General features: G+C 45.5%; 1 protein-coding gene across 2 annotated transcripts in view; it reads left to right on the forward strand.

Annotated features, from left to right (window-relative positions):
• The first annotated feature begins 8,513 nt into the window (after positions 1-8,513).
• The window catches only part of LOC119435295 (nidogen), a 48,055-nt gene continuing 30,197 nt past the window's right edge, over positions 8,514-26,371 (forward strand). Inside the window, exon 1 of one of the 2 annotated variants that reach the window (XM_037702204.2) lies at positions 8,514-9,137. In XM_037702204.2, coding sequence (XP_037558132.1) covers positions 8,937-9,137 — 201 coding nt within the window. In that variant the 5' untranslated portion in view covers positions 8,514-8,936. The remainder of the gene's footprint in view (positions 9,138-26,371) is intronic. The other variant, XM_037702203.2, reaches the window with a different exon arrangement.

A 26,371-nucleotide genomic window follows, 5' to 3' on the forward strand; every position in this document is an offset into this window, starting at 1 on the left:
CCGACGGAGTAGATGTCACTACTTAAAAATGAGCAGGAAATGTGGGGACTTTAGTGCCCGCGTTTCAGTTGTCACTTCGCCCCAGATGCAGAAATAGAATGTTGGAATAAGTCTCAACATTGGCGTTGTCCTTCGCTTGCGTCACGTCGAAAAGCAAAAATGTCGCTTGGAAGAGCGAGAGCACGTGCCCCATTCCAGTTGTCACTATGCCACAGATACAGATATGGAATGTTGGAATAAGTCTCAACCTTGGCCTTGTCCGTCGCTTGCGTGACGTCACAAAGCAAAAATGTTGTTTGGAAGAGTGAGGGAACGTGCCCGCGTTCCGGTTGTCACTAACCCACAGATACAGAAATGGAAATGCTGAGATAAAAGTGTCAACCTTTAGCCTTGTTCTTCGCTTGCGTCACGTCGAATAGGAAAAGCGACAGCGCACTATCTTTCCCCATCCTTCTCGCCACAGTGCTTTGAGACGCTATGTTGCATTGTACCACCTTGAAAACATATTCGTGTGATCACAGCTACTTCTTGTTCGTGCTTATAGAGTATCATTCAAATGAACTATCGTTATTGCTTTCGTTTCTTCCTTTGCTGCCTGTTGATTTTCTAAATTAAAAAAGTTCTTTATCATCATGACCAACCCGCCGTGGTTGCTTAGTGGATATGGCGTTGCGCTGCTAAGCGCGAGGTCGCGGGATCAGATCCCGGCCGCGGCGGCCGCATTTCGATGGGAGCTAAATGCAAAAAGTTATGGTTGATCCCTCTTTCATAGGAATCGGTAGAACACGAAAGTGAAACGTCTTCACAGAAGCTGTTGCACGTTTGCTTCGTGAACTCACGGTCCGCTGCAGCGAAAGGTGAACGATTTGCGGGCCGGCGACCACGTAGCAGGTTTGCTTGGCGCGCGGCGTCCATGTTGGCGAGCCGCGTCCTGCGTCCTGCAGCCGACTCGCTTCGGCGACGGTGCGAGCACTTGGGGGCGACTCCGTAGTGTCTTGGGCAGCCACTTGATTTGCGACGCGCTCAGCTTTAGGAATGTGAGTGGCAGATTTCGCAGCGTGCGCCACGAACGCGCGAAGGCGTTCTGCTTTACGCTGGCGTGCGATCTCGATGGACCAAAGCGAGATTCGCCAGTCGACGCCGTTGCCTTTCTGTGCCGCTTAGCGCAGCAGTTTTCTTAGTTGTTCACATCGCAAGCGAAGCAGTAGGTGGCATGTAAGCACTGCTGATGTATGTTGAAGCTGCACTTCGCAGGCGACGAGGCGTCACAGGCTAATCCGACGCGAAAGACAAACCATATGCAGAAAGTCCTAACACCAGGCTATACCGCGTTGGAGCCTTAGCTGCGCTGTAACTACCGTAGAGCACCCTGTAGGCGCTCGTTAGTGTCGCGATTAGAGATGTAAGAGGTTGAAAAATACATTGAAATTTTCGGGAAAAAACGTTTTTTTTTATTTTTTAACCAGGATAAAATTGAAATAAAAGAAACGTGTAACGTCGCAGAATACAGAACCAGCAAGAACATTTGGTCAAAAGAAGGAGTTTGGGAGTCTGCGAAGCACCTGGATCCATCCACATGGTGACAAGGACTTTGCTTCAGCCAACCCTTACAACCCTTGCCTCTCGCATACTGCAGATTCCCCCTTATTCTGTGGCATGGGGGAAAAAGTAGTCCTAGTTTGGAAATGTGCTCACCAAGCTATACGCAACAGGCTCGCAGGGGATCGCGTGCAAAAAACTTGTGTACGTGCACTTGAAGCTCAATGTCCGGAAGGCTTCTGCCGTTGCACAGCGAAGCGTTGACGCGTCAAGCGGAAATGAATCGGACACAGATTGATACAAATGTCGGTCTTGACGCTTTGATGTGAAATCAATGCATTGACGTGAAATCGTGCCTGCATTTTGAACCCGGAAGTTCTGCTATTGTGATGCAATAATGTAACAATTATATTCTTTTTAGTTTTAAATAACTAAATTTGTGGGGTTTTTCATAGCTCTGTGCACAACCGTATTTTTTTCATTGTTTCGTAGTTTTCTGAAAAAAAGAACATGACAGAAGCCAATTTTTTCATACCTCTCAAAATTTCATGAAACTTTAGATCTCTGTTCACGACGCAGTACTTCGCTTCACCGATGGAGGTGCCATCCCCGTCAACAAGAGTCCAAGTTTTCCTTAGCTATTGCCTAAGAGACGCGAAGGTGAAAGCATTGTAAAGCCTACAGTAATTCACCTTAATCTACCTTAATCGACCTTAATCCACTCTAATCCACCATAATCAACTTTAATGCACCTTAACTGTACTAAAGACCACCCTAATCTACCTTAATGCACCATAATCCGCCTTAATCCTACATCCACCTTAATACACCTTAATCGCCCTTACTTTACATTAATCCACCCTAATCTACCTTAATCCTCCTTCATCCACTTAATGCACTTTAATCGACCTTAATCCACCTTAAGCCATCCTATTCCACCATAATCCACCTTAATCTACCTTAATGCACAATAATCCACCTTAATCCATCTTAATCCACCCTAGTGTACATTAAACCACCCTAATCTGCCTTAATCCTTCATCCACCTTAATACGCCTTAATCCACCTTAACCGACCCTAATTTACATTAATCCGTAATTGACCTTAATCTACCTTAATCCTCCTTCATCCACCTTAATCGACCTTAACCCACCTCAATCCACCCTAATGCTCCTTAGAACACCTTAATGCACTTTAATCGACCTTAATCCACCTTAAGCCATCATATTCCACCATAATCCACCTTAATGCACCATAATCTACCCTAATCTACCTTAATTTTTTATTTATTTATTTGTAAATGCTGCAACCCTCACTTCGGGCTTTAGCAGAGTGGATTTACATTTTGTTGGGTTTTTACAAATTGGCAAACACTAAAACAAATACAGGAAACGGAAATATACACTTTGGCAATGCAACACATTGCTCCACAGGAAACAAGCATAAGAGCATATCATATACTCAGTACTGCATTAAAGATAAGTCACTAGTCGAGGTGTGCGGCAAAAAGGTTTAAGGATGGTTGTGAAAGAACTGCATTAGTAAGGTTATTCCAATCGGTAATTGTCCTAGAAAAAAAATGTCGTTTCGCCCTAAGGGCGAAGCAATAATGCTAGCAACACAGCAATGTCAACGAGTAAGTGAGCGGCTTAGCAACAACACGCAGAACTTTGTCGACGCCATCGGGTTTTGCGCGTTAAATGGTTTTTACCTCTGAATAAATAGGCACTTGTGCCGCAGCTCTCGCCTCCCTTGCCTCTGCGCCTGATACATATCGCTGTAGCGAGACGGCGCAAACAAAGTGCGCCTTTTCACTCGCGACAACGATTTCTAAATGACTTATACGGCGACGGCGAACCTTTAGTGTCCACTATCGCAATAAAACTACTTAAAGAAAGGGGCAAATGGTTTAACCAAGGCGTTTGTCTCAAAAGTTTATTTCTTTGTGTTACTGTTGGGAGGTTGGCTTTTGCTAATATGTGATCGAAGTAAGGCCAAAACTGTTATAAATAAATCTAACTGCCAGCTTTTGTATTTTTTTTCTATTTCATTAACATGTTTTTTAGTGTACGGGTACCAAATTATAGATGCGTTATCTAAAGTAGGTTTTACAATTGCCTTAAACACCATCAGACGACCAGCAGGAGTGGAAAGCCTAAGAGATAGAAGATTTTGTAATTAGATGAGCTAATTACAGTATTAATGTGTTTCGTCCAGTTAAGGTCGTGTGAGATCCAAAGACCAATATACTTGTAGTGCTACACTTCCTGCAGAAAAACATCACAAGCTGGATATGCAAAATCAAGATGGTTACGTTTATGGAAAATTTTCATGAAAACAGTATTTTTGAAATTAACCGACATTTGCCATTTGTCACACCAACGAATGGCCCCTTGAAATGCCTCGTTCAAATTAGTTTGATTTACCTGGCTTTCCACTTCTGAGTAGAGGATGCAGTCATCAGCATATAACTTACTCTTTACTGGCATGTCACGTGATATATCATTTATAAATAAGAGAAACACGAGAGGCCCGAGCACAGAGCTCTGAGGGACACCAGAGTCAACAGACACTGTGCTAGAGAAGTGATCATTGAAGGAAACATACTGTTTCCGATTTGAGAGATAAGTAGAAATCCAATTTATAAGCTGAGTGTTTTTAAACATTAAACTTAATTTGAAAAGTAGTTAATTGGGAGGGACTTTATGAAAGGCTTTAGCAAAATCCATAAAAATTGCATAGACTTGTTTTCCGGAATTTATTGCTAGTTCGAAATCATGTACTGTAGTTACTAATTGGGTGCAAGTAGAAAACCCTTTCCTCAATGCATGTTGAGAGCATGGATTCATGTTCCATGTGCTATAATCCACCTTAATCCTCCTTAATCCATCTTGATCCACCCTAATCCACCTTAGTCTGTATAATCTACCCTAATCAGTCTTAATCCACCTTAATGACCTTAATCCTCCTTAATGTACCTTAATCGACCTTAATCCACCTTAACTCACCCTCATCCTCCTTAATCCACCTTAGGATACCTTAATCCACCTTCATCAGCCTTAATACAATCACTAATCAATCAGAATTAACTTTGCTAATCGTCACGCCTTAAAACTTATTTTACTCGTTGGCGCCGAACGTCACATGCGTTACATCCTGTAAAGGAAGTTCATCGCCGACCCCGGCATAAAACACTTTCGTGTTTTATGAGAGACACTTGCGTGTTTTATGGCGTGCCTCATAATCATATTGTGGTTTCGGAATGCAAAACCTCATGATTGCTGTATCATCATGATCTTTTATTTTGGCTTTCAACTTGCACGTTGCGAAAATGCACATTGGCAATGAAGAATAAAATGAAGCAGGGCCCCGCTCGTTGATAGTTTTCTGAGCATCTTCAAGTTTTGTTCGAAACACCTGTACGCAAAACGATATGATCGTTTGTCTAATGCGCTTAGTTCGCGCTTTTACATTAGTACATTTACGAGCTAGACGAAGAGTGCGTTCGAGGTAGCCAAGTTCGTTTCGCGATTTATTACACATTATGTCGATACACTTGCTCCAAGACATATTATGAATGAAGAGGAATTCAAGGTACTTGTATTGAAATTATTTTATCAGTAATTAATTATTGAAAGAGTACGTGAAATTGGAAGGAGTTAAATGTCTAGTAAATGACATAAGAAATGGGTTTGCCAAAATTAATTCTCATCAGTTATAGGCTTCTAAAGAGAGAGAGGGAGAAACAAGAAAAGTTTAACCAGACGGACGTCCGGTTTGCTACCCTGCGCTAGGGGAGAGACGATGATGAATTGAAAGAGGAAAAGAGAATAAGGCAAAGGAGAGAGTTAGTTTACTCACATATATCGTAGTAGACGCAGAGTGTCAGGTCCGTTGATTTTAGAAAAGCCGGAAGACTACGCGTAGCTTTCTGGGTTGATGAGGCCGAGCACCACTGTAAAGGGCCGACCGCCGAAGTGGTTGAGCGCAGGCACTCCGAAGATGCTCTGTGGTCAGTTTTAATTAGCGGTACAAGTAAACTGATTGCAAAATCTGAAAATTAAGTCTCACCTGGGACAGCACATTTTGACTAACTGGAGCTGAGGCAGGACAGATGAATTCTACAAGGATAAGGCGAAGATCGTCGAGGCTTCGGTGTTTGAGAATTGGGGGGGGGGGGGGGGGATATTCATTCAAAACCCACGTGTTGGAAGCTACGTGAAGCAGAGGTTCCTCAGTTAATGAAGAAGGGTGAGAAGCTAAATGCGATGCGTACAAGCGTCTATTGTCATCCTGTGGGCAACGTGTAATGCAATGCTTCTGCACCGAACAAGACACAACTTTAATGTCACTCGATTGTTTATGTTTATGCACTACACCGCTCACAAGCTATGCCGGAATACAAGCAGCAGTTCACGCGAATGCACAATGTGACACGACGATACAATGACGTCACGATGGACGAAGGCAATGTTTCATGTTTATCGAGGCAAGAAGGTGAGGAGAAATTTAAGCAGAGAAAAGTAAGGGGCGAAAGGCAACGGTAAGGTTTACTATTATTTGCCTGTTTTATTACTGGTTGTATGTGGCTTAATGAAAACTGGCGCGCGCGCACGCACTCTCGCATGTGCTATATGCGACATGACGTACACACGCCGATCGTCTCGTACAGCTATAGGCATTTGCACGATGAATAAGTATGCGTGTGATTGTGGCCTAATGGTTAGGCTGGTTTGGTCGAACAATATATCGGACAATATATATTAACAGCGGAGCTGCTTATGCCGAGCGTAATCTGTCTGTCGTAGACAGAAAAAACTCCGCGGAGCGATGACGTCACCTCGCGTTGCCTAGTAGCCGCGGGCGCAGGTGCGCGCTCGGTTCGCCCGACACAGACACAGCTCCGCCGAGCTCCCGCCAGCTGCGCGCTACTGCGCATTCGCCGTGACGTCATCCCGGCGCATCTGCGCTCGCCACTTCTAGTGTATTTCGAGGAAAACAATATACTGAGCAAGATTCAAACAAGCACGAAGTGAGGGACACGGGCAAGCGCTAACTTTCAACTACTCTAGAGTGTACTAGAACTATACACTCTACCACTTCCCCTACGACTTCGCCACCAGCTGCGCGCTACTGCGCGTGCGCCGCGAGTCAAACGTGACATCACGGCCAACTGTGCATGCGCTCCTTCGTTGCGTATATATGAGAGCCGGTGCGCAGCGGCGGCGCGCCATACGTAGACATGGGGAGGCCAAGGAAGGTTCGCACTGCCGAGGAACAAGCCGCTTACCAAGAATCGCGGCGCGCTGCTAAGCGATACTGCCAGCGTCGACGCCGATTGGACCCAGCACGGTTACCCGAAGAACCGCTGCAAAACGACGACGACGAGTTCTATTACTAGCTTGTACATATTAAAGTGTGGCTGTGGATTCGACACGACTGTGTAATTATTGTAGCGGTGTGACTTGGCGTTTGCCTTGCATCACTACGTAAAACGTGGCATTAATTCGTATAAATTAGCATCACTTCGTAAAACTTACCATCACTTGGCATTACTTAGTATAACTTAGCATCACGTCGTATAGCCAGGACCACCTAGGAACCGATCAGCTCCGCTGTGTCTTTAGCCTTGCGCCACTAGTGCAAGCTACCCCGATTTTTTTTAAATCTAATTTTCTGTGTGAGAGCTGTTCGGCAACACAGAGCAGCAGCCATGGTCTGCAAAGTCCGGGAAGATTCGCAAAGAGTGCTTCGTTTAAATTGAGGGCATTTGCCTCATCTCTGCTTGCCGAGGATGTCCGGTAAATGAACGAAGAAGCACCGCCTCCACCAGATGTCGCGGTGTAGTAACACTTTATTGGGCAAACTTGTGCCCTGAAAGCACAAGAGCAGGCCACTTAAAAGACAAGTGATAGCGGCGAGCACAGTCGGCGGCGGCTGTCAAATCTAATCTCGCGGCTCGAGTCGGTCCCGTATACTTTAGATGCCTCACTGTGCATTCCATTGCAATCGCAACTACTTACGTAGAATCGAGAATGCATGTACAACAGTACTGTTCGCGTCCCACCTATAATCGATTGAGCGCACCTTCTCACCATCGAATTCGCCGGCACCGTTCACAAAGTTTCGGATACACAGAAAACGCGTTGTGCGCAGGGGTAATGACCCTACAGTTCGCTAAAGCCGATACGGGCGTAAAGTAAAATAGTACACGCGTGCATGGAAGTCGAGGGACTGTTGTTAATGACTATTTGATAAATTATAAGCGGTAATTTAGTTATCTTTTTTCAGTAGACGTTACGATGGGAGGAAAAAGAACTATACGGATTAATAGCCCCCATTTAAGTCACGAATTATGATGGACCGTCGATAAATGTGCTAATGTGCTAAAGTTACGTAATTATATTCCCAGACTCTGCCGTTGAAAGGAAAGTCATTGTGGTGGAATGATCGTATCGTCGTACTTTTGTCGTATAGGTGACTCAGGATTTTAAGAACGCTCGTAAACCACTGTCAATCCGTTTTTATTGATGATGAGCTGATAAAAGAAGAGGCGCAATCATCTGTTGATTGATCGCATACGCCTAAGCACATGCGGGAGCACTGCTAAAGGAAGGGTTCACAGTCTCTTTTTGTCTGGCGGCTGAAGGGCGGGGCAATTCGAAGGAGCTTCTATTTTTTGCCACTTCCTGTCTCGCCTCTCTAAATTCGCGCCGACACAGGAGCGTGAAGACGCGCGAGAGTCAGCAGCTCCACTGCGCTCTGGGGTACGGTACAGCAGCGGTCGCCGGCGAACCGTTGTGAGCTTCAAAAAAGACCAACTTCAAAAGCAAGCCCTACGTCTGCGATGGCGCACCGCGCTACCAGCAAAAATAACTGCGCCTCCGACGAGCCGCCAGCACTTACGCGCACCTTCCGAGAACGAAAGTGGCGCCTTTACACCATCGACACCATCATCGTGCGGGGTCACGTGTTCGCGTCGCGTTTTGTGATTGGAAGCGATTAGCGCGTTCCGCGCTGGTAGATTAGCATCCTGCCTTGATTCTTCCATATTCCGCTTGTAACAGTATATGCCATCGGGAGTACCTCAAGAAAATGTGGGTGGGGTTAAGACGAGCAAGTGCTCACCACACGCGAGAAGTTCTTGGAAAGGGAACACAAACACGTCGGGGGAGAAACGGAAGCCGACTACGATGCCATCTGCTGGTCGTCTGCTGCTGCCGCCGGAGTCGTCTGTTCGCGGGCGTGCTGGCGTCGTCTGCTTGTTTCCGTTGGTCCGTATCTCCGACGGTGCTCCCTCCTCCCCCCTTCGAGACTTCTAATCGGCCGGCCCGCGGTTCCAAGCCGCCGAGATAGCGGGTGTCCCAGCGCCGTTTCTCAGTCCTCGTCTTGCCACCATGGCGTACGGAAGGTGGCCGACGTGCACGGTGCTGTTCCTCCTGTTCGTAGGTTCAGTCAACTCGCTCTCCGAGTCCGACCTGTTCCCGTACGGGGTCAACCAGGACCAAAGCCTTCCGCGAGAGAATGACATCAGCTCAGCCGAGGTCCAACTAAGCACTCCCATCACCTTTTACGGCACCGAATACTCCACGCTCTACGTGAGTATTCTGTGCTCGATAATTTTTTATTACCGGCAGCTTTCTCTCTCTCTATTTCTCTATGTTACATTAAACTTACATTGTCATCGCGCTTCTCCACTCTCACCATTAGGAAAGGCCCGCTTTCATCGGCAAGTTTGCAGACATCCCAATTACGCTAAAAACACACACGTGGCGTGGTGTATGCAACAGCGTCGTACATCTCAAAATGGCTTTCAGGGTCCAAAATGGTTTTAAGCATAAAACGCGGAGTAAACGAATGTTCGAAATACCCGCCATGGCGGCTGTATGGCGTTTCGCTACTAAGTCCGAGGACGGCGGGATCGAATCCCGGCCGCGGTGATCGCATTTCGATGGGGTGAAATGCAAGAACTCCCGTGTACCGTGCATTAATTGGGTGCGCGTTAAAGAACCCCAGGTGGTCAGAAAATTAATCCGGAGTCCCTCACTATGGCGTGCCTCATAATCAAATCGTGGTTTTGGCATGTAAAAAAAAAAAAACCCAGAATTAATTTCAATGTTCCCATTTGCGCCCATTTACATGATATAGCATCGTAACATATCACTTCTTGTCGTTTCAATGAGTTAAAATAAGGGAAAAAAAAAAGAAATATATACCGCACACACACGGCACTGACCAAACAGATAGTCAGCACCACCTTTAGAATTTATTTTATGCCGTGTCCTTGACTGATGTTTCTTGCCAAAAATAGTGTCCCAAGGAATCCAGCTCTTCCGCATCATTTCTGTTTTATGCGCTACCGTGCTTGTTTCTAAGAAAAAAGAAAGAAGAAAAGACAACTATACGTCATTATGATCCCACATGATCCCGCAAAGTATAAAAAGAATAATGTTATAAAGTGCTCCGCACGTGATTACTTTTCTTGCTGCTCCCGCTGCAGCCTTTTGCGGAACCAACTACTTGGAAACGAAGACTTAGAATTGTGCATAGGCAAAAGGTGGTCTCCGCGTTCTGTAAATACACTTTATTTTTCTGTTGATGATTTTACATATAAAAGTATACAAAAGGTGGGTCCCATAGCACATGACTGCCGGGGGATCTGCTATATATGCATAAACACATTTGATAAGCTTTTAAGTATAACAGCAAAAGCAAAATTAAAAATTCGTACAACACACAATTTTTAATACAGAAAAAAATTTGAGGCATGCGCCCAAGTTATCATTTGCAACCTGTTACGAATGTGTAATAATAATAATAATAATAATAATAATAATAATAATAATAATAATAATAATAATAATAATAATAATAATAATAATAATAATAATAATAATAAATCCGGCACCGCGATAGCTGTGGGGACATGACTTATGTAGAGACAATCTATGCAGATATACAAACAAAACGAAGACAAAATAAAATGGCGATACTCGGTGTACAGACTTTTGCAAGATTGAGGTTTATTGAAAGGCTTTTTACCAGTTGTTTTTGTTTTTAGAGTATACATATTTTTTAATGCCTGTGGTAGCTAGCACAATTGTAATCCTTGAACTGGATTGCTCGGCACGCGGTTCTTATTTGCTTCAAGGTTATGAATTAGATAAGCCTGATTAGTTGACCAAAAATAGTGGCGGCGTATTCAAGTTGAGGGCGGGAAAGTGTTGGATATGCAAGCTTGCGCCACTGCAAGCTGCGCGAAGTTAACCACATATAACCACCACACCATATACATCTGTGTCCTGTCAAAACACTGTGTTGTCACGGCGTCCTACCGCATAGAAAGTTGTTCTCAACGAACGAAATGCGAAGCTGCACGAATAGTTCTTCCATGGCCTTATAGAAAGTACTCGTACAATTGACCGCTAACTGCGCAAAACAACAATTTGGCTAGTTTGTGTTCAACCACTATTTTATTTGTGCTGAATTTTGTATTCGTGCCTAAGAAACAATGGAACCTTTTCTTGAGCGAATACGATTTTTCTTTATTGCAGCGCCCGTGCTTGGAGGGCTGAGCACCAGTCGAAAAGTTTGCGCATTTCTTCGCGCACAATTTGCACTATTTTGTCAGATGGTGCGTTGACATGGGCGTATCGGCCGAAAGACCGATGTGCTATTGATGCATTGACGTAATTTAATACGTCACTGATTACAATCGGCAGAGATAAGCTTTAATCATATTATCTGTTCTAAACATACTTAAATGATTGGGATTCCTCAGCTGCTGGTATTACCATATTTAGTGGCTAGTGGTTGTGAAGAAGACATTAAGCACTGGCTCTTTGCCACACACACTATTTCACGATGTTGTTTCGTTCCCCATTATTCAATAACTCCGGCAGTACGTTACACGCGTGTAAAACCATCGAATTCTTGGCCATCTGTACTATAGTACTGTTGTGCATGCCGTTTCGGTTTAGAAACCAGGTCGTCTCTCTTTCGAAAGTATCTAAGCTATAATCATATCACCATTGCCATGACGTCACCAAAACATATTTGTACGAACAATAAAATTTTACTCTCGCAGCTCCCGCATAGGCACAATACGCCAGAATTGTCTCTATAGTACTTTTTTGTGTGCGTGGGAAACTCTGGTTTAATGGAACCCGCCGTTGTAGCCCAATGCCTCTGGCGTTGCTCTGCTGACCTTGAGGTCGCGGGATCGAATCCCGGACGCTGTGGCCTCATTTCGATGGGAGCAAAATGCAAAATTGCTCGTGTATTTAGACTTAGGGGCACGTTAAAGAACCCCGAGTGGTCAAAATTAATCTGGAGTACCCCCACTAGACGCGTGCATCACAACTAGATCGTGGTTTTGGCAATATAAAACCCGATGACTTAATTTAATTTATGGTTTAAAATTAACCTGTTTGTGAAAAGGGAGACCCCATACTCCAAGAGCAGGTTCGTCTGCACTTCGTCGAGATAAGATACATCGCCGGCGAGCTAGCTAACGACTCCGCGGTATCGGCGATAAATTCCGGAAATCTTTGCCTCGAAGGGGCCAGTTATCCTCCGGCCATCTCTCTCGGCTATCTTCGGAAGTGCATGGTCTGGAGAGGAGGAGTCTCCCGCAAACTTTTAGCCCCAGAAAAATGGACGATGGTCGACGGAAAAAGCGAACCACGGTCCTTCAAGAGGGGGTCACACCTCAAACTAAGACGCTCGCAAAAATGAGGAACGCCAACGCTCCCGGCATGCGAATTTCGATTCCACGAAAAGACCGTTACTTTCTGGCGAATAAAAGTTCAGGTGTACTCGTTCAGCGCGTTGTCCGCAGCAGGAAATGTCCCCAAGCCCCACAGAGTTCTTTACAAAACCTAAGAGAACTATGGGCTTAGCGAACGTTCATCACGAGAAGGGTGGTTCGTACATGAATTAGTCTAACCTTCGTGCTATTAGCTTCAAACGTTCTCGTGAAACGTTCTCGTTTCTAAACTTGCAAGAATTCGTAGTTTTTTTTAACCTGACAAGGCAATCAGTCTCTTCGCACATGAGTAATCATCGCGAATTAATTGTTGCATTCATGACGCAATATTCTGTTAACTACCAACTTGCGAAGTCACAAAGGTTTTAAGCCAGAAATACGATGTTTAGGCAAAGAAATGAATGTGCTGCTCATGAGGTCTGTTTTGGACATCGTCCAATTTTGTCATATACCCGAATCCTGTAATGGCGGCATTTTGAGCCAATCAGAGAGCTCTTAGCAGCTCTGCATGGACCAATCTAATTGTGCAAGATGGCGAATTCGACAATATGGCGGAATATGACAATGTCCATAGTATAGCGCTCCATAATTCCTGTGCTGGCTGAACCGCTATAGTACTTGCAGCTCCCAGAGTTGCTTGCGATTTTTGCACGATACTCTATGCCTTGCCCATGGCCTGCAAGGTTTTGCCTAACCAGCTGCTCTTACTCTTGGTGAGCAGACGAGTGCGCGCCGATTTGCGTAGCGTTCCAACCTAGTGCGTGCTACCCCGCTTAAAACAGTTGTGCGAAAAAATGTTGACCCTGCAACGCGCCATATGCCATTCACTATATACTGTACCAAGCGAGTGACGTGGCGTTGTTTTCCTCTCATTGTTTTCCACGGTTTTAAAGCGAGTTGTAAACCATCTAATCGGCCTCTCTCTTGATGAACGGTGGCATTGGGGTGTTCATCGGCGTCCACTTTTGCATGCCTGTTGCGCTGTATTAGTTACAGCGCGCTCGTCGGCCTGTCACCGAGATAACGGCGGCCCGGTCGTGTCCGATCCGGGTCCGGTTAGTGAAGAAGGCCGAAAAGAATCAATGGACAGTGAGGGACTGTTAGACAATACGGACTCTGCTATACGGACCACTCGCTGTACTCGCACCACTGGCAGTTCATCATAATAATCATCATCAACAGCAACAACTACTACAACAACAACAGCCAATCGTTTATGTTCCCTGCAAGACCGAAGGCCTGTCCCAGCGATCTTTAATTACCATTGTCTTTCATCAATTGAATCCATTCTATGTCTTCAGATTTCCTTATCTTATCATGCTATCTAATCCTACGCCGTCTTCGAGAGACAAAACATGTCTTCGTAAAAAATCAAGACATGGGATACGGTACGTTATCCTCTAGCTCGACTGATGTGTATCCTTTCCCTTGGCACTAATCCTGTTATTCTAATAGACCGCAGCTTATCTGCACTGCGTACTAAACGGCCTGTCTATTTACATTTCTCTTTCTTAACCTCAGCCATAGAATATCGGCTACTCCCATTTGCATTTTATTTTTCACCGCCCTGTCTTCCTTAAGGTTCTACCAGCCATGATTCGTTTCAGCGCTCGTGAAATGGTCTTTAGCCTCTAGTTCTCAAGCTTTCTTGTTAACTTCCAAATTTCCGCCTTATATGTTAGCACTGGTAGAATGTAATACTTTTCTTTTTTAAGGATGTGACGCGGTAATCTACCTGTCATGACTTGGTAATGCCTGCCGTACGCACTCCAACGAATCTGAATTCTTTTGGAATTTTTTCTCGCGAACTTGGTCCCGTGTTCATGATCGACCTAGACAAAGCACAGATTCTAGAGGCTGACTGCCAATCAGGAATTCTCGTTCTCTTGCCAGGCTATCTGACAGCGTTGTGTTTGTCTCGCTTTCTTGTCTTGTTTCTTGCGCTGTTCTTGTTTTTAGAATCATGTACCAGCTATAGCCCAACGGCAAAGTCTCCTAAATTACCTGTCTTCTGCGTACCAATCTCTAAACCTACTCTTAGACTTCGCCGGCTAAGGTCCTCGAGGTCCTTGATCATTCGTTGCAAATGATCTCCAGCTTTGCTGAACAGTACAATGTCATCTGGAAACCGCAGGTAGCTGAGACGTTCCCCGTTTATACTCACACAATCATTTCCAATCTAACTGAGTGCGTATTCATTACCAGCTTGCAATGAATAACGTTAGAGGGATTATGTCTCCATGCCTGACGCCCTAACCGTTATTTTCCTGATTCCTATGCAAACAAATGAGGTAGCTGTAGAATTTTTTGGATATTTCTTTAGATATACGTGTATGTTACTTCTAAGTCTTGACACCGCAATGCCTCCTTGGCTGCTGGCATATCTACTGAATACGGCGCTTTTTCGTACCCTAAGGTCATACATTCGAACGCCTCTTCAACGGAATGACCTTTATAACGCGCGCTTAATTATGTCCTGGCCGTATCCATATCTTTCACATTGTATTACAAACGCCTCTGCTATGAAGACCACTACAGCGAATTTGCCTGTACAACGAAGGAGTTTAGGCGTCCCCAACGGCTGAAATTGTTGCTTTACAACGGACTTCACGTAGCGGTGACGCTATACGGCCCTCCGCCGACGCCATGGAGCAGTGCTCGCCAGCGACGCACTTGAAGAGACTGCTGATGTCAGTGACTGTTAAGTCATGCTGCACTGCTCCAGGAATCGCTCAACCTCGTACTCTGCCTGTTGTTACACAGCAGCGGGTGCGACGGCTGACGAGTAAAGTGATTGGTTCGTTACCATTCCTCCACATTTTCACGCTCTTAATTGTCTAAAATGAGTCGGACGTTCAATAGAAAGACATTCAGTGCTGCTTTCGCCGGAAATAACATGCAAGATACTGAAGCCTTCCATCAGCGGAGCCACTTAATTCGAGTTGCACCGCTATTCGAGTTGCAACCGCCGGAAAAAAAAAAAAAAACTCCGTAGAGGCTTTCGCGAAGATCCCCTGAACAAAGGGGAGCGTACTTACAGTGATAAAACTTTCCGTGACATTTCTCCAGTGCCCCGGGGAAAAAGAGCTGATGGTGAGAATGCAAAGCCGAGTTAAATCTCACCTCATCTACTCGCAAGGCCAAGTACTTAGCGAAAGCTGCATGAAGGCTCGCATTCGGGCAAAAATTAACTCGTAGAGGAAGGCGAAACGACCGAAGGCAACCGTGTATTCATAGTATTTATTCAGCGTGCAAGCAGGTCAAGAAAAAGTGTCCTGCCAATCAAACGACTCGCACCAAAGGGAACTGGCAGCGTTTGTTTTGCAAGAAGTTGTGCAGCAAGAGAGCACCATAGTATACGTGTAGATTAAATGCAGAACTTGCTGTAAGTGGGCCCATCAAGCCTGCTTGGAGGTCCGTGGGACCTACTCCTAGTGCTTTGCTTGCAAGTAATGAATTGTGTTATTTTTCGGCTTGTCTTATTTTGTCCCGGGGGTCGGGGTAAAACGAGACATTTCGGGGCAGCATGAGACATTTTATAATTTTGTAAAATAAACTTAATTTATTACCCAGGTATATTCGAGTGACATTTTTTCAGACCAAGAAGGTAAGGGCTCAAGGAATGTTCTCATTGAATTCATTACGGTTATCATTAAAAATTAGTATCAATTTGCAAATCTCTGTCTCATTTTGCCCCGCCTTACTACATACATACCTTACGTGACTCTGTTACAATTTTTACGAGAGTTTGCAAAAATGTTACATATTAGTGGCGGTAATGTCTAATATATCAATTTTATCCGTTTTAGATCTGCTATTAGATGCAGTTTACAGAATTGTGGTATTATTTTTTAATTCCCGAGTCACAGGGTCGTAAAGTTCATAGTTTCGTTTTCTGAAAAAGTGCGATTTCCAACAAACTTTAATTAAAAATTCGCGGCCTAAATAAAACAACTGCTTCCAAATGTCATTAGATTTCAACTTTTTTTTAAATGCAGAAAACCCCATCAGATTTGGCACAGTGCATAGTTTCCGTGAAATACGATTTCTCCGTTTCCATGTGTTTAGATATGAGCCCCCGTGCTAGAAAAAAATTGTGCAGGAGCCATCGATGATGATTGTCAGTATGTAAGCGAATAGCCCGAACGTACGAACGAGGGAGATGGAGAGAGCAATAAGGTGAGCGAGAAAGCGGGCGAACGTTTCCCTCGCCGAATCCGACCGCCGACCATTGACCGACCACCGACCAACCCTGAAATAGCCAAGGAAAGCTATTCGCTTCAAATAATAAGCCGCATCCTGTTTCGATTGTGAAGTAGAACTTTGCTTCCTCTGTGCCAAATGCGCGCAACTATACTACTGGTCAGTACTGAATTTGAGCGAGTTAGCGCAAGGGCCACCTGTGGCATGACCTCCAGTTAGCGCAAGGGTCACCTGCGGCATGGCCTCAAAGATTGCCTACCAGCGCGCGCAAATCTCGGAGGCTATACCTGCGGCATCTTGTTTTCTACAAAGGTTACTAGTGGGAACTCCGGCGCTGCGATCGTCCCCATGGAAACGGTGGTTATAGTACACGGATTTGTCTAACATTTGTACTTGCGGCTTCAAACGTTACCGAGGCGTTATTTATTAGGCTTCATCTATCTAAATTTCCAAGCACTCTTAATTTTCTGAAAACAGCTAGGCAATAAGTATTTGCCCACATGCGTAATTAGTGCGAGTTGTTGCATTTATACCGCAATATTTTGTTGAGAATGGTCAATTTTCCAAGTCACGAAGCCGTTTGCAGCCAAAAGGACAAAATTAAAGGCGAGCCTTGACACGCCTTGACAACGCCTCCTAAGGCTGTGTTCCAATTCTTTCCATCATCGTAGACAGTCTACTTTGACGTCTACGAAGACAGCCAAGACAGCTTCGAGACCAAGTAATGGAACGCGTTTCAAACGTCTGGAAGGCGCTTCTGCGACGTGACGCCACCTCGCGGCGACAAAAAGGCAGTTGAGAAAAGCACGCATTAGTTCTGGAATTTAAGTATTTTCGCCTGCGAACCTATGAAAAACATGGTGAGACTTACATTTAGGGTATAGAAAAGCGTGTCTGCGTTTTTGTGTGCGCAGACAACCTTCCCGTCGAGTTTCTAAGTGCCCTGCTAAGTCGCCATCTTGTTTAGACAGGAAAGTAGCCTGCATCGTTCTTGACTTCGATGCTGTCTTCGCGATGCTGTCTACTTTGACATCTTCGTGAGAATTGGAACGAGACTTAAGATGGCCGCCGTCCGCTTAGCTGTCTATTTAGCCGTCTAAGGCGAGTATTGGAACACACCCTATATAGACTTTATAGGAGGCGTTGGACTTTATAGGAGACTTTATAGTCTTTATAGGAGGTGTTGGCCTTGACTGCCCCTCAATCCCGTGCTGTGGCTACATCTTCCGCACTTGCAGCTTCCGTGGCATTATAGCGCCAGAGTTAATTTATGCATAGGAAGCTCGATGACCTGCGGCGTTACATCTGGCTTGTTTTGGAGGCTTTCTTTTGCATCGGGTGCATCGCTATGGTATACCCCGAGGAACCACGCTTCTCTGGGCGGTCCACTCATGCGGCACAAGCACTCAGCGGCGCGAGGACAGGGACCCCGAGGAGGCCTCATTCTTGAGCGACGCGACCGATAGCGGTGGACGAGTGCCGCATCGCATCGACCTGCATAGTGCGTTTCTCGGCCCCGATATCGGTTCCTAGCGAGCCCTGTTATCGCCGCGTGTTCTTGAGGCGATAGCTGCCGGGTGCGGCGCCGGCCGGCACCCGCGAACGTCGTCCTTGTTGTCCACCACGCCTTCGACGAAGAAGGGTCCGCTGCGAGAGAACTGCACTAAATTACGGAAGCCTTAAAGGCACGCTAAAGGGGCACGCTTCGTCCAGCAGTGGACATAAATAAAGATGATGATGATGATGATGATGATGATGATGAGAGAAATTACTTGACTTGTATTAAACAGTCAGGGTGGTGATTTGGGGAACGTAGGGCCGGTTTAACGTGAAACTATTCCAATCTGTTTTTATTCCATATCGTCCATTAGCCCTCTGTGACAGGTCAAAATTAATGGCACGGGCTCTGCGCATTTGGGCGTGGCGCCCGCCCATATGGGCTAAACCCGAACCTTTCTGACCTATAACGGAGGGCTAATGGATGATTTGGAGTAAAAACAGATTTGAATAGTTTCACGTTATGCCGGTCCTGATTAGTCATATATAGTGAATTTGTGTGTATTGTGCCTGTTCTTGTGTCCGTGTCTGTCAGCGCTAAAGGCAAGCGACAAAGGGTAAGGGGATCCGATGGGCTAAATTTTTGTTAGTTTCAATCATATGATAAAAACAGACAACGAAGCCAGTTAGAAAGCGCAGGGGAAATATAATTGTTATGTTTAATTGAAATGGTGGAAATAGTAAGTTTGAAGAGAAATAAAAGTAGATGAAAAGATAACGTGCGGCAGGTGGGGGCCGGTCTCGCTTCTTCCGCATTGCTAGTGCAGATGTCGCTGCAGGTCATCCTATCGGCAACTTATACTTGGGAATTTGTGTAAAACTCTAGCCTTTCGAGTGCGGCACTAACCAGGCCGAGGGAATCTGGAATGTATCTATTTGGAGGTCATGGGGGAAGTTGATGTTCACGCCTGGACGGAGAATACGCAGAGTGGGTGCAGTAAAAAATATTGTCCGTAACAACGTGTCATTATTCATTGCCGATGATGAAGTCTACTGGCATCCCTTTGAAACGTGGTGGCGGTCACCTAGCGTGCTTGAGTTAATGCGGTATTATATATACATTAAACATGCATAGTAGTATAGCATTTTGCCTATCTCTCCGTGATCTCTTCTCTCCATTAAAACCTCTAGCTGTCTCTATATTGTACTATTACCTATGCCTGCAACGACTCCGCTCCTATGAATCTCTTCCCTGTTTTTCCTTTTTTTTTCTTCCCATCACCCACCCTATGGGCCATGAAAATCCGGTGGACATCCGAATTATATCCGGACGTCCACGTCCAGAGGCGATTATCCCCGGGATTACCCAGGGACGTTGTGTTCTCGTTATTGAACGTTCGTTTTTTAAAAATCTCGAACGTCCTAAGGACATCTGCACTGGATTTTATGCGGACGTCATGCTTCAGACGATAGAGGAACATCCATGGGACATCATCTGTTTGGTTATTTCTCAACAGTTTCTCCACTGCGCATGGTGCAAGCGACATCTGCAATGGACATCGCATAAAGTCTCGATCGTGAATTCATAAAAATTTTCGTGGCAAAATTGCACGCTTCCAAAAGAAAAACAAAATAACAATGCCCATAGTTCAAGCGCCCCGAAATTTCAACCTCGTACGTCGCTGCAGAAGTTTCAATAGCTGTGTTCCTGTGGGTGTCCGATGGATGTACTGAAAGGCCCAAGTGCATGGTTTTGCCTGTCCCTGTAACGTCCAAATGTACGGTTCTGGCAGCCGTCGGATGTTCGATGGACTGCCAATTTTCTTGCGCATAAGCGTCCTATGGACGTCCGTAGTAAATCCGGTGGATATCTATGGATCTCCAACGGACATCTATATGTCCAAAACTGGCAGACAAGTGGATGTCCGCCGGACTTTCATTGCCCATTGGGCTGCAGTCACCCATTCGCTCTCTATTTCGAGCCGGGGCAGAGATAATCCAGTTTTCTTCGGAGCTAAAATACTGCACAAGTGTTTAACAAAGGTGCTCAGCCGTGCTCCCTACAATTAGGAACCATAAATTGGCTACTTTCCTCTGTATGCAACCTCTCTCGCTCTTTCTCTCTCTTGAACACGGTGTAAAAAAGGAAGGTGATCCGACGGCGGCGCGAGGCGCGGCCACTTAGTGTGACTCTACCCACGCCGCTGCCGCAAGGGGCAGCACCTGTTCTGGGGTCCACTTTGTCGCTCGCTTTGCTGGCGCTTTTATGGGCACGCGCGGCATAAGTGCTTTATTTCGATGAATATATGTCGTTCGCCTGCTTAAAACGACTCTACTTAGTTGGAGGAACGTCCCTTTATATTTCCGCTACATTCCGATTGACTCCGACGCGGCGAGCAGCGGTAAGCGCAGCGCGCCGTCTTCTCGAGCAAACGACGCGTCTCTCTCGTGTTCGAAATGACGGTATTTTGGCTGTAAGTGGCATGAAACCTTCTACCTGCTCAGGATTTGGCGTCTAAATAACGAAAAATTGCATATCCTTGGGTATGGGTGTTTAAATGCTGACGGAGGTCGTAAATTATCCACTGTTGTGTCGCTTCTCCAAGGCCTCCTGAACACGTGCTGCCCCTAGCGGCGGCGCTCACTTCCGGTCACACGAAGTGGCCGCTCTCTCGCCCCAGCGCGGGCGCGCCGTCGGAACACCTATCTTCTTACACCGTGCTCTTGAAGAAAGGGCCAGCGCTGCGCTAAGAAGCCTTGCGCTTTTCGTGATGAGCGCTACCAAGCTTCTTTGCCTCCGCAGCTGGACTTACGATTGCATCTGAGTGAGTAGGATATTGTCACGTTATGGTGACGGTGAGGAAGCAGACACTGCCAAAAGTGTGAGTTAAGAATGTAATTCCTTATTGGGCGAATGTCTTGATTAGAAAAACGAGGTCCGCTATTTGTACACGTATCACTGTACATTTTAGAGTTATCACTGGTGTTCCCCGCGTACATTCTGTATTGTACACCCTCAACCAATATGAAAAGAAACACCTCATCTGCGCTCCAACCGCGAATCCTGCAAACGTGCGAGTCAGAACCTCACTCACTGCTATTTGCTATGTTGTTCTCATATTGAAGAATCCTGCTCATGGAACTTTTCCTCATTTCAAGCACACGCGAGGAAAATTGCCTGCTTTGAGCACAAATACAATCTTTCTTTTCATATTGGCCAAGGGTGTACAATGCTATTTGGGTTGCGCGCGCAATCGGCGACAACATTCAAGAAATCTCGGATAGAGTAGGTGCCTCTTAATTGCACTGAGCGATGATTGGACAGCAGTAATAAGCCCGGCGAAGTACACTCATTGGCAAAACAGCGAAACAGTGTAAGCGTGACAATATGTTTGATATTTCGCCTCACACATGGGTCGCTGAAGTGACAACGAAGGAACGAATAATAAACCATTTATTTATGAGGATGGCTCATTAGTCTACAAGTGGTGCACCACGTGATAATAAATGCAAAGGTTGGTTTGTACTTTTTTTTTTTTGCTTCAATGTTTATGTAAACATTCAAACAATATTGCTTTTCTAGTTAACCTTCGTGAACGCACGAACTCGATTAATCGGATAAATAACCGACTGAGAGGTACCGATCGACTGGTTTAATGTTTTAAAGAATGCCCAGAACTACAGACTTAGATTGCTACACAACTGTAGGCACAATAGGATTGGATTAACTATAAAGTTTCCTAGGAAAATCTATATAGGGAACTCTTTCACGTGTGTGCATACGGGAGTTGTAAGTTCCTCATGGGTATCATGCTTGATGGACAGTAAGTGGACTCACCTTCGTCCTTCTCTCGCTTCAAACGGCTTTGTGAGTTTGGAAATTGGTCACTTTGAACAACGTCTTCCGCTACAAATGCAATGATTCGCAATGATTACTCAAGTACGCGGATAGCCTTACTGTATTAGGAAACTACGAGTGCATGGTAGTTTAGATATATATGAAGCCTAATAAATAATGTCACAACAGGAACGTTTGAAGCCACAAGGATGAAGATTCGACAAATCCATGTACTAACAATTATTATTATGGTGGCGGAGCAATCGCAACATCAGAGATCCCTCTAGTAGTTTTAGTAAGAAACATTAATTTAACCGAACTACCTGTGGTTAACCTCTCTGCCTTTCTATTAATCTTTTATTTCATCTTCACTCTTTCCCGTCCCCCAGAGTAGGGTAGCCAATCAGACGCACTTCTGGTTAACATCCCTGCCTTCTCTCTTTCTCTCCTCCTCCTTTCTCTCTCTCTCACTCTTTCTTTGGTTTTAATTTCCTGAATGACACGAAACTAGACGAGCGGCTCTAGTATAGGGCCACCGTCTAAAGTACATAAGCACTCATCACTTCTCCTCGTCATCATCCATCGCAATACTTTCACTCACCTTCCCTCTTTCCCAGTGCAGAGTAGCAGACTAGAGCGCACCAGCTCACGTCGACCTCCCTGTGTTTCCTGTCAATATAAACGCTCTCCATTGTATAAAGGCAGCGACCGCGGAGGAAGGAATTAAGAGAGAGCATTACGAAACAAGATTGAAGCCGAGCGTATCGGCCGAACATGTGATCGTAACGTTACGTCAGAGCGCGCGGTAGGTTTTAGTGCATCCGCTTTGCAGGCACAGATACGCATGGACGAAAGAAAAAAACTAGGAGGGAGCATTACGTCACGCAGCCAGCCTTGGCCAGCGCACGTTCCGTGAAGCCAGTCCCTATTTGCTCCTGCTTTGCTCAGGGTCGGCCCAACACGTGACCTCTTACGTCGAGATCAGGGAGCAAGAATCGAGATTGGCCGAGACGTTTGGTGCCCGTAGGTTTTTAATCAATGCGCGCTTCTTCGGGGGCATTTCAGGGCCCTGCCGCAGCGCTGCATGCAGAGCGGGAGCCCTAAAATTTACCGCGTGTTCTGACGTGTCTATCACGTGTTGGGCCAACAAGCTTGGCTTCAATCTCGTTGCGCGATGCTCCATCCTAACTTTTTCCTTTCTCCATCAGAGATACGGCAGGGCAGCCGCGAACAAGCGCGCACCTATTGAACACTACCGGGAACCAAACATTCCTGGCGAATACTTCTAATCCCAGACGTCACGTGTTGGGCCGACTTTTCGAGAGAGAAATAAAAGCGAAGAGAATGTTTTCACGGATAATTCGCTTGCCAAGGCTGCATGGCTACGTGACCCAATGCTCGCTCCTCGTCCTTCCTTCGTGGCGGCCACAAAATCCTTCGGGGCGCTGATGGGCAAGCGCGCAAAATTTGCGGCCGCGACGCGACCGTGACCGAGGCAGCACAGGATGTGGCGCGGCATTACCGGAACGCGGAACTTCCGTGCGCGCGGCGGCGGGCGACCAATTTGGCGGCCTGGCGCAAAGCCTGGCTCGCGTCCGCGCGGTCCTCTTTCGCGTGTCGTTGTCTGCGCGATGTGCTGGAAGCGATATGAACGCATATGCGGCTGGAGCAATCTCACTCATCAACAATTCAACGTGCGAGTGATCTCCGTTGATTGACATAGGAAGAGCTATATAGTGCTACATGTCAGAGAGTGAACGATATAGCTGAGGCGTCATACAGGTGCCGCAAGTCTTCGAGTACCACGTAGTACGGCTGGTATACTGCGAGAAAAAAACAGGCAGTGTTCAGAAAATAAAGCGCGATCAAATTGAAATATTACGGTAATCACAATTACAGTTATCGCATTCAGGAAAAAGGCGAGACGAGTCTGTTGGAAGTTGCTACAACTACAATATATATATATATATATATATATATATATATATATATATATATATAGACCGAAATTCGAGGAACACTGTTTGGATGGAGGCGAAGCAGCGCCAGGAAAGTCGGAAGTAATAATTTCCCGCAGGTTCATTGACGAAAGGAACAGCGCTTAGCAGTTGGGGAAAGCCACATCGATGAGGGGAAAAATTTTACAAAATTTACACTTGGACGTCGCCACACACGCAGCGGGTTAAAATTTTGTTGGAGAAGGTTTCCGCCGGTCGGCACCTGTTTGCCCGCTCTTCTGAAGTTAGCCTAAATGCAACCATGGTAATAAATTTTTACATTCTTTTTTTTTCCTCGCACTCTTCAGTGTTCCCACCACCTGCAGTACGCAAACGAGTTCTACTCGGCTCCTGCATATGTTTCAGCTCCTGTTGCAACCATTCGAAAATCGCTTGTAACAGCGTAGCTGAGGGAACACTGGGTTTCGTTTTGTTGGACTCGTTCCTGAGAGCTCACGCTGTCAAGCGTCCTGCAGGTGCGGTCGGTCACTTTACAGTTAAACGTCATTATCGTTACCTGCTCTAAACGCTTTAGGAATATATTTAATTAAAGTGATTTTGGAGCTATGTACCGACGCTTAGCATGTCCTTGTGTGTGCATGTCTTAAAGCGAAGCTTCCTTTGCGAACCCTGCGGACCTTGGCTGACCGTGACTGCGGCTGTTGCTGCTGTCTTGGCAAATAGCCACGTGCTCGTGCTCTCGGCTACAGACGCGAAGAGGAAACGGGACAACAATAGTCAACCTTATACTGCTGTCTTTCTCGTCGTATACTTCTCTAAGCGTATACACGCGTCTCCTCGGCATTTTTTCTCCCTCAAAAAACATCAAACATCGCCTTCGTGACGTCACTATGCGTCGAAGTCTGGCCGTGCATTGGCATGATCGAACACAGTGCGCAATCGCACATCGGCATACATGTGGGGGATGGCGTAGCGCATAAAACATAAACATAGGGCATGATGTGAAAGCTGCGAGCTGTGCGGTGCTTAAACATAAACATTGCATAAGGTCAAGATTACAGGTTGTGAATACAGGATGACAATAAAGGCACTTGTACGCATCGCTTTTAGTTTTATAGAATTTAGTTAACCGCTTCACAAAAGCTTCGTTTCACGTGAATTCCAGCAAGTGCGTTGGATTTGCGTAATTATTTTATTTATTTAGGATTATTCGATTGACTTGATTTATTAAGGCGAAAGCCTGTAAGGCAGCTCATGGGTCGAAAAATTTGTTTTCCGTCGTTATGGCACAAAAATTAATGGTGCCAGCATGCAACATGGTGCCACCAACAAAGGTCGTGGGTTCGAGTGACTTAATAACTCTACCTTAATTAACATTGAGGTAATTAAGGTACTCGAACCCATGACCTTTCGTGGGAGTTGAACAACCTTTGGTGGGAAAAAGGGAGCAGTAGGAATTAGCAACGCATTTGAATGATTCATGCAGCCGCGCCGTCCTATCTTGGAGGCAATCTTCGCTCAGTTCGAAGGCTAGCCGACCTGAAATCGCTGCTGGCTTCGTGTGCGCTGTGTTCTCGCGCGCCTAGTTCGCGTTGAAACGAGAGGCAGCACGAAGAGGAATTCGCTCGCCGCTGCTGTCGCGCTTTCTCACTCCAGCGTACGTTCTTACAGTAAGTGTCCGCGGTCATCGAGTGAGATGTGTTTGTTTAGTTAGGAAGCGAATCTTTACAGCAGTTTATGCAGCTGATAAAACGACTAACCTTACTGCGTATAGGTGTCTAATAATTTGATATCACAATCAGTGCTTCGCCAGTCGGACGAAACGGTGACTTCCTTTTTTGTCGTATATATTCACTGTTTTAGCACGGTTGGGGAAATGCGATTTATTGCCGTAACGTTTTTCATATCACATCAGGTTATATGTACATTGATCATCGAACAATTTATAATTTGTGGAGAATCCGGTGGCGTAATAGTTGCCGATATTTCCAATTTCATACAAATAAATCTCTCACTCCAGAATCCAGAGGGCTCCTGATTTTACAATCCGTTTGAGGCAGTTATATTTTGTATATCACGGTTGCTGTCACATAGAGCTTATCACTGCCAAGATATGCACCTAGCTAACGGCAATGCTGTTGTATGCCCCTTTTCGATTCTCGTTCCTTCTCACTATACAAGATAAAAATTTATAAACAATGAGGAACACGCCCACACCTCCAATGTAATAGAGGCATGAAGCCAACGAAAGTGAATTAAATGAAATCTTTGAATACAGCACAATTAAAGCACAAAGTTTCCAAACAACCATTAAAAAAAAATTGGGCGTGGAATATGCTTTGGGTCGTAAGGCTTTCGCAGCGAGGGCAGAAGGTCCTTGCATAGTATTTTATTAATTCAAAACCGTGGAGTTGATGTCGATGTCTTGCTTCTGCACCTGGCACGTAATGCATGTCTTGTATTTTGTTTAAATTTCTAGGATCGCTAATGAACAACGATGATTTGACTGTGTAAAATGAGTTTTAGTGATGACAAATAACACTTTGCGATATTCTCTCGTTTGTGAAT

The sequence above is a fragment of the Dermacentor silvarum genome, unplaced genomic scaffold (assembly GCF_013339745.2).
Source record: "Dermacentor silvarum isolate Dsil-2018 unplaced genomic scaffold, BIME_Dsil_1.4 Seq6, whole genome shotgun sequence".
NCBI classification, from domain to species: domain Eukaryota; kingdom Metazoa; phylum Arthropoda; class Arachnida; order Ixodida; family Ixodidae; genus Dermacentor; species Dermacentor silvarum.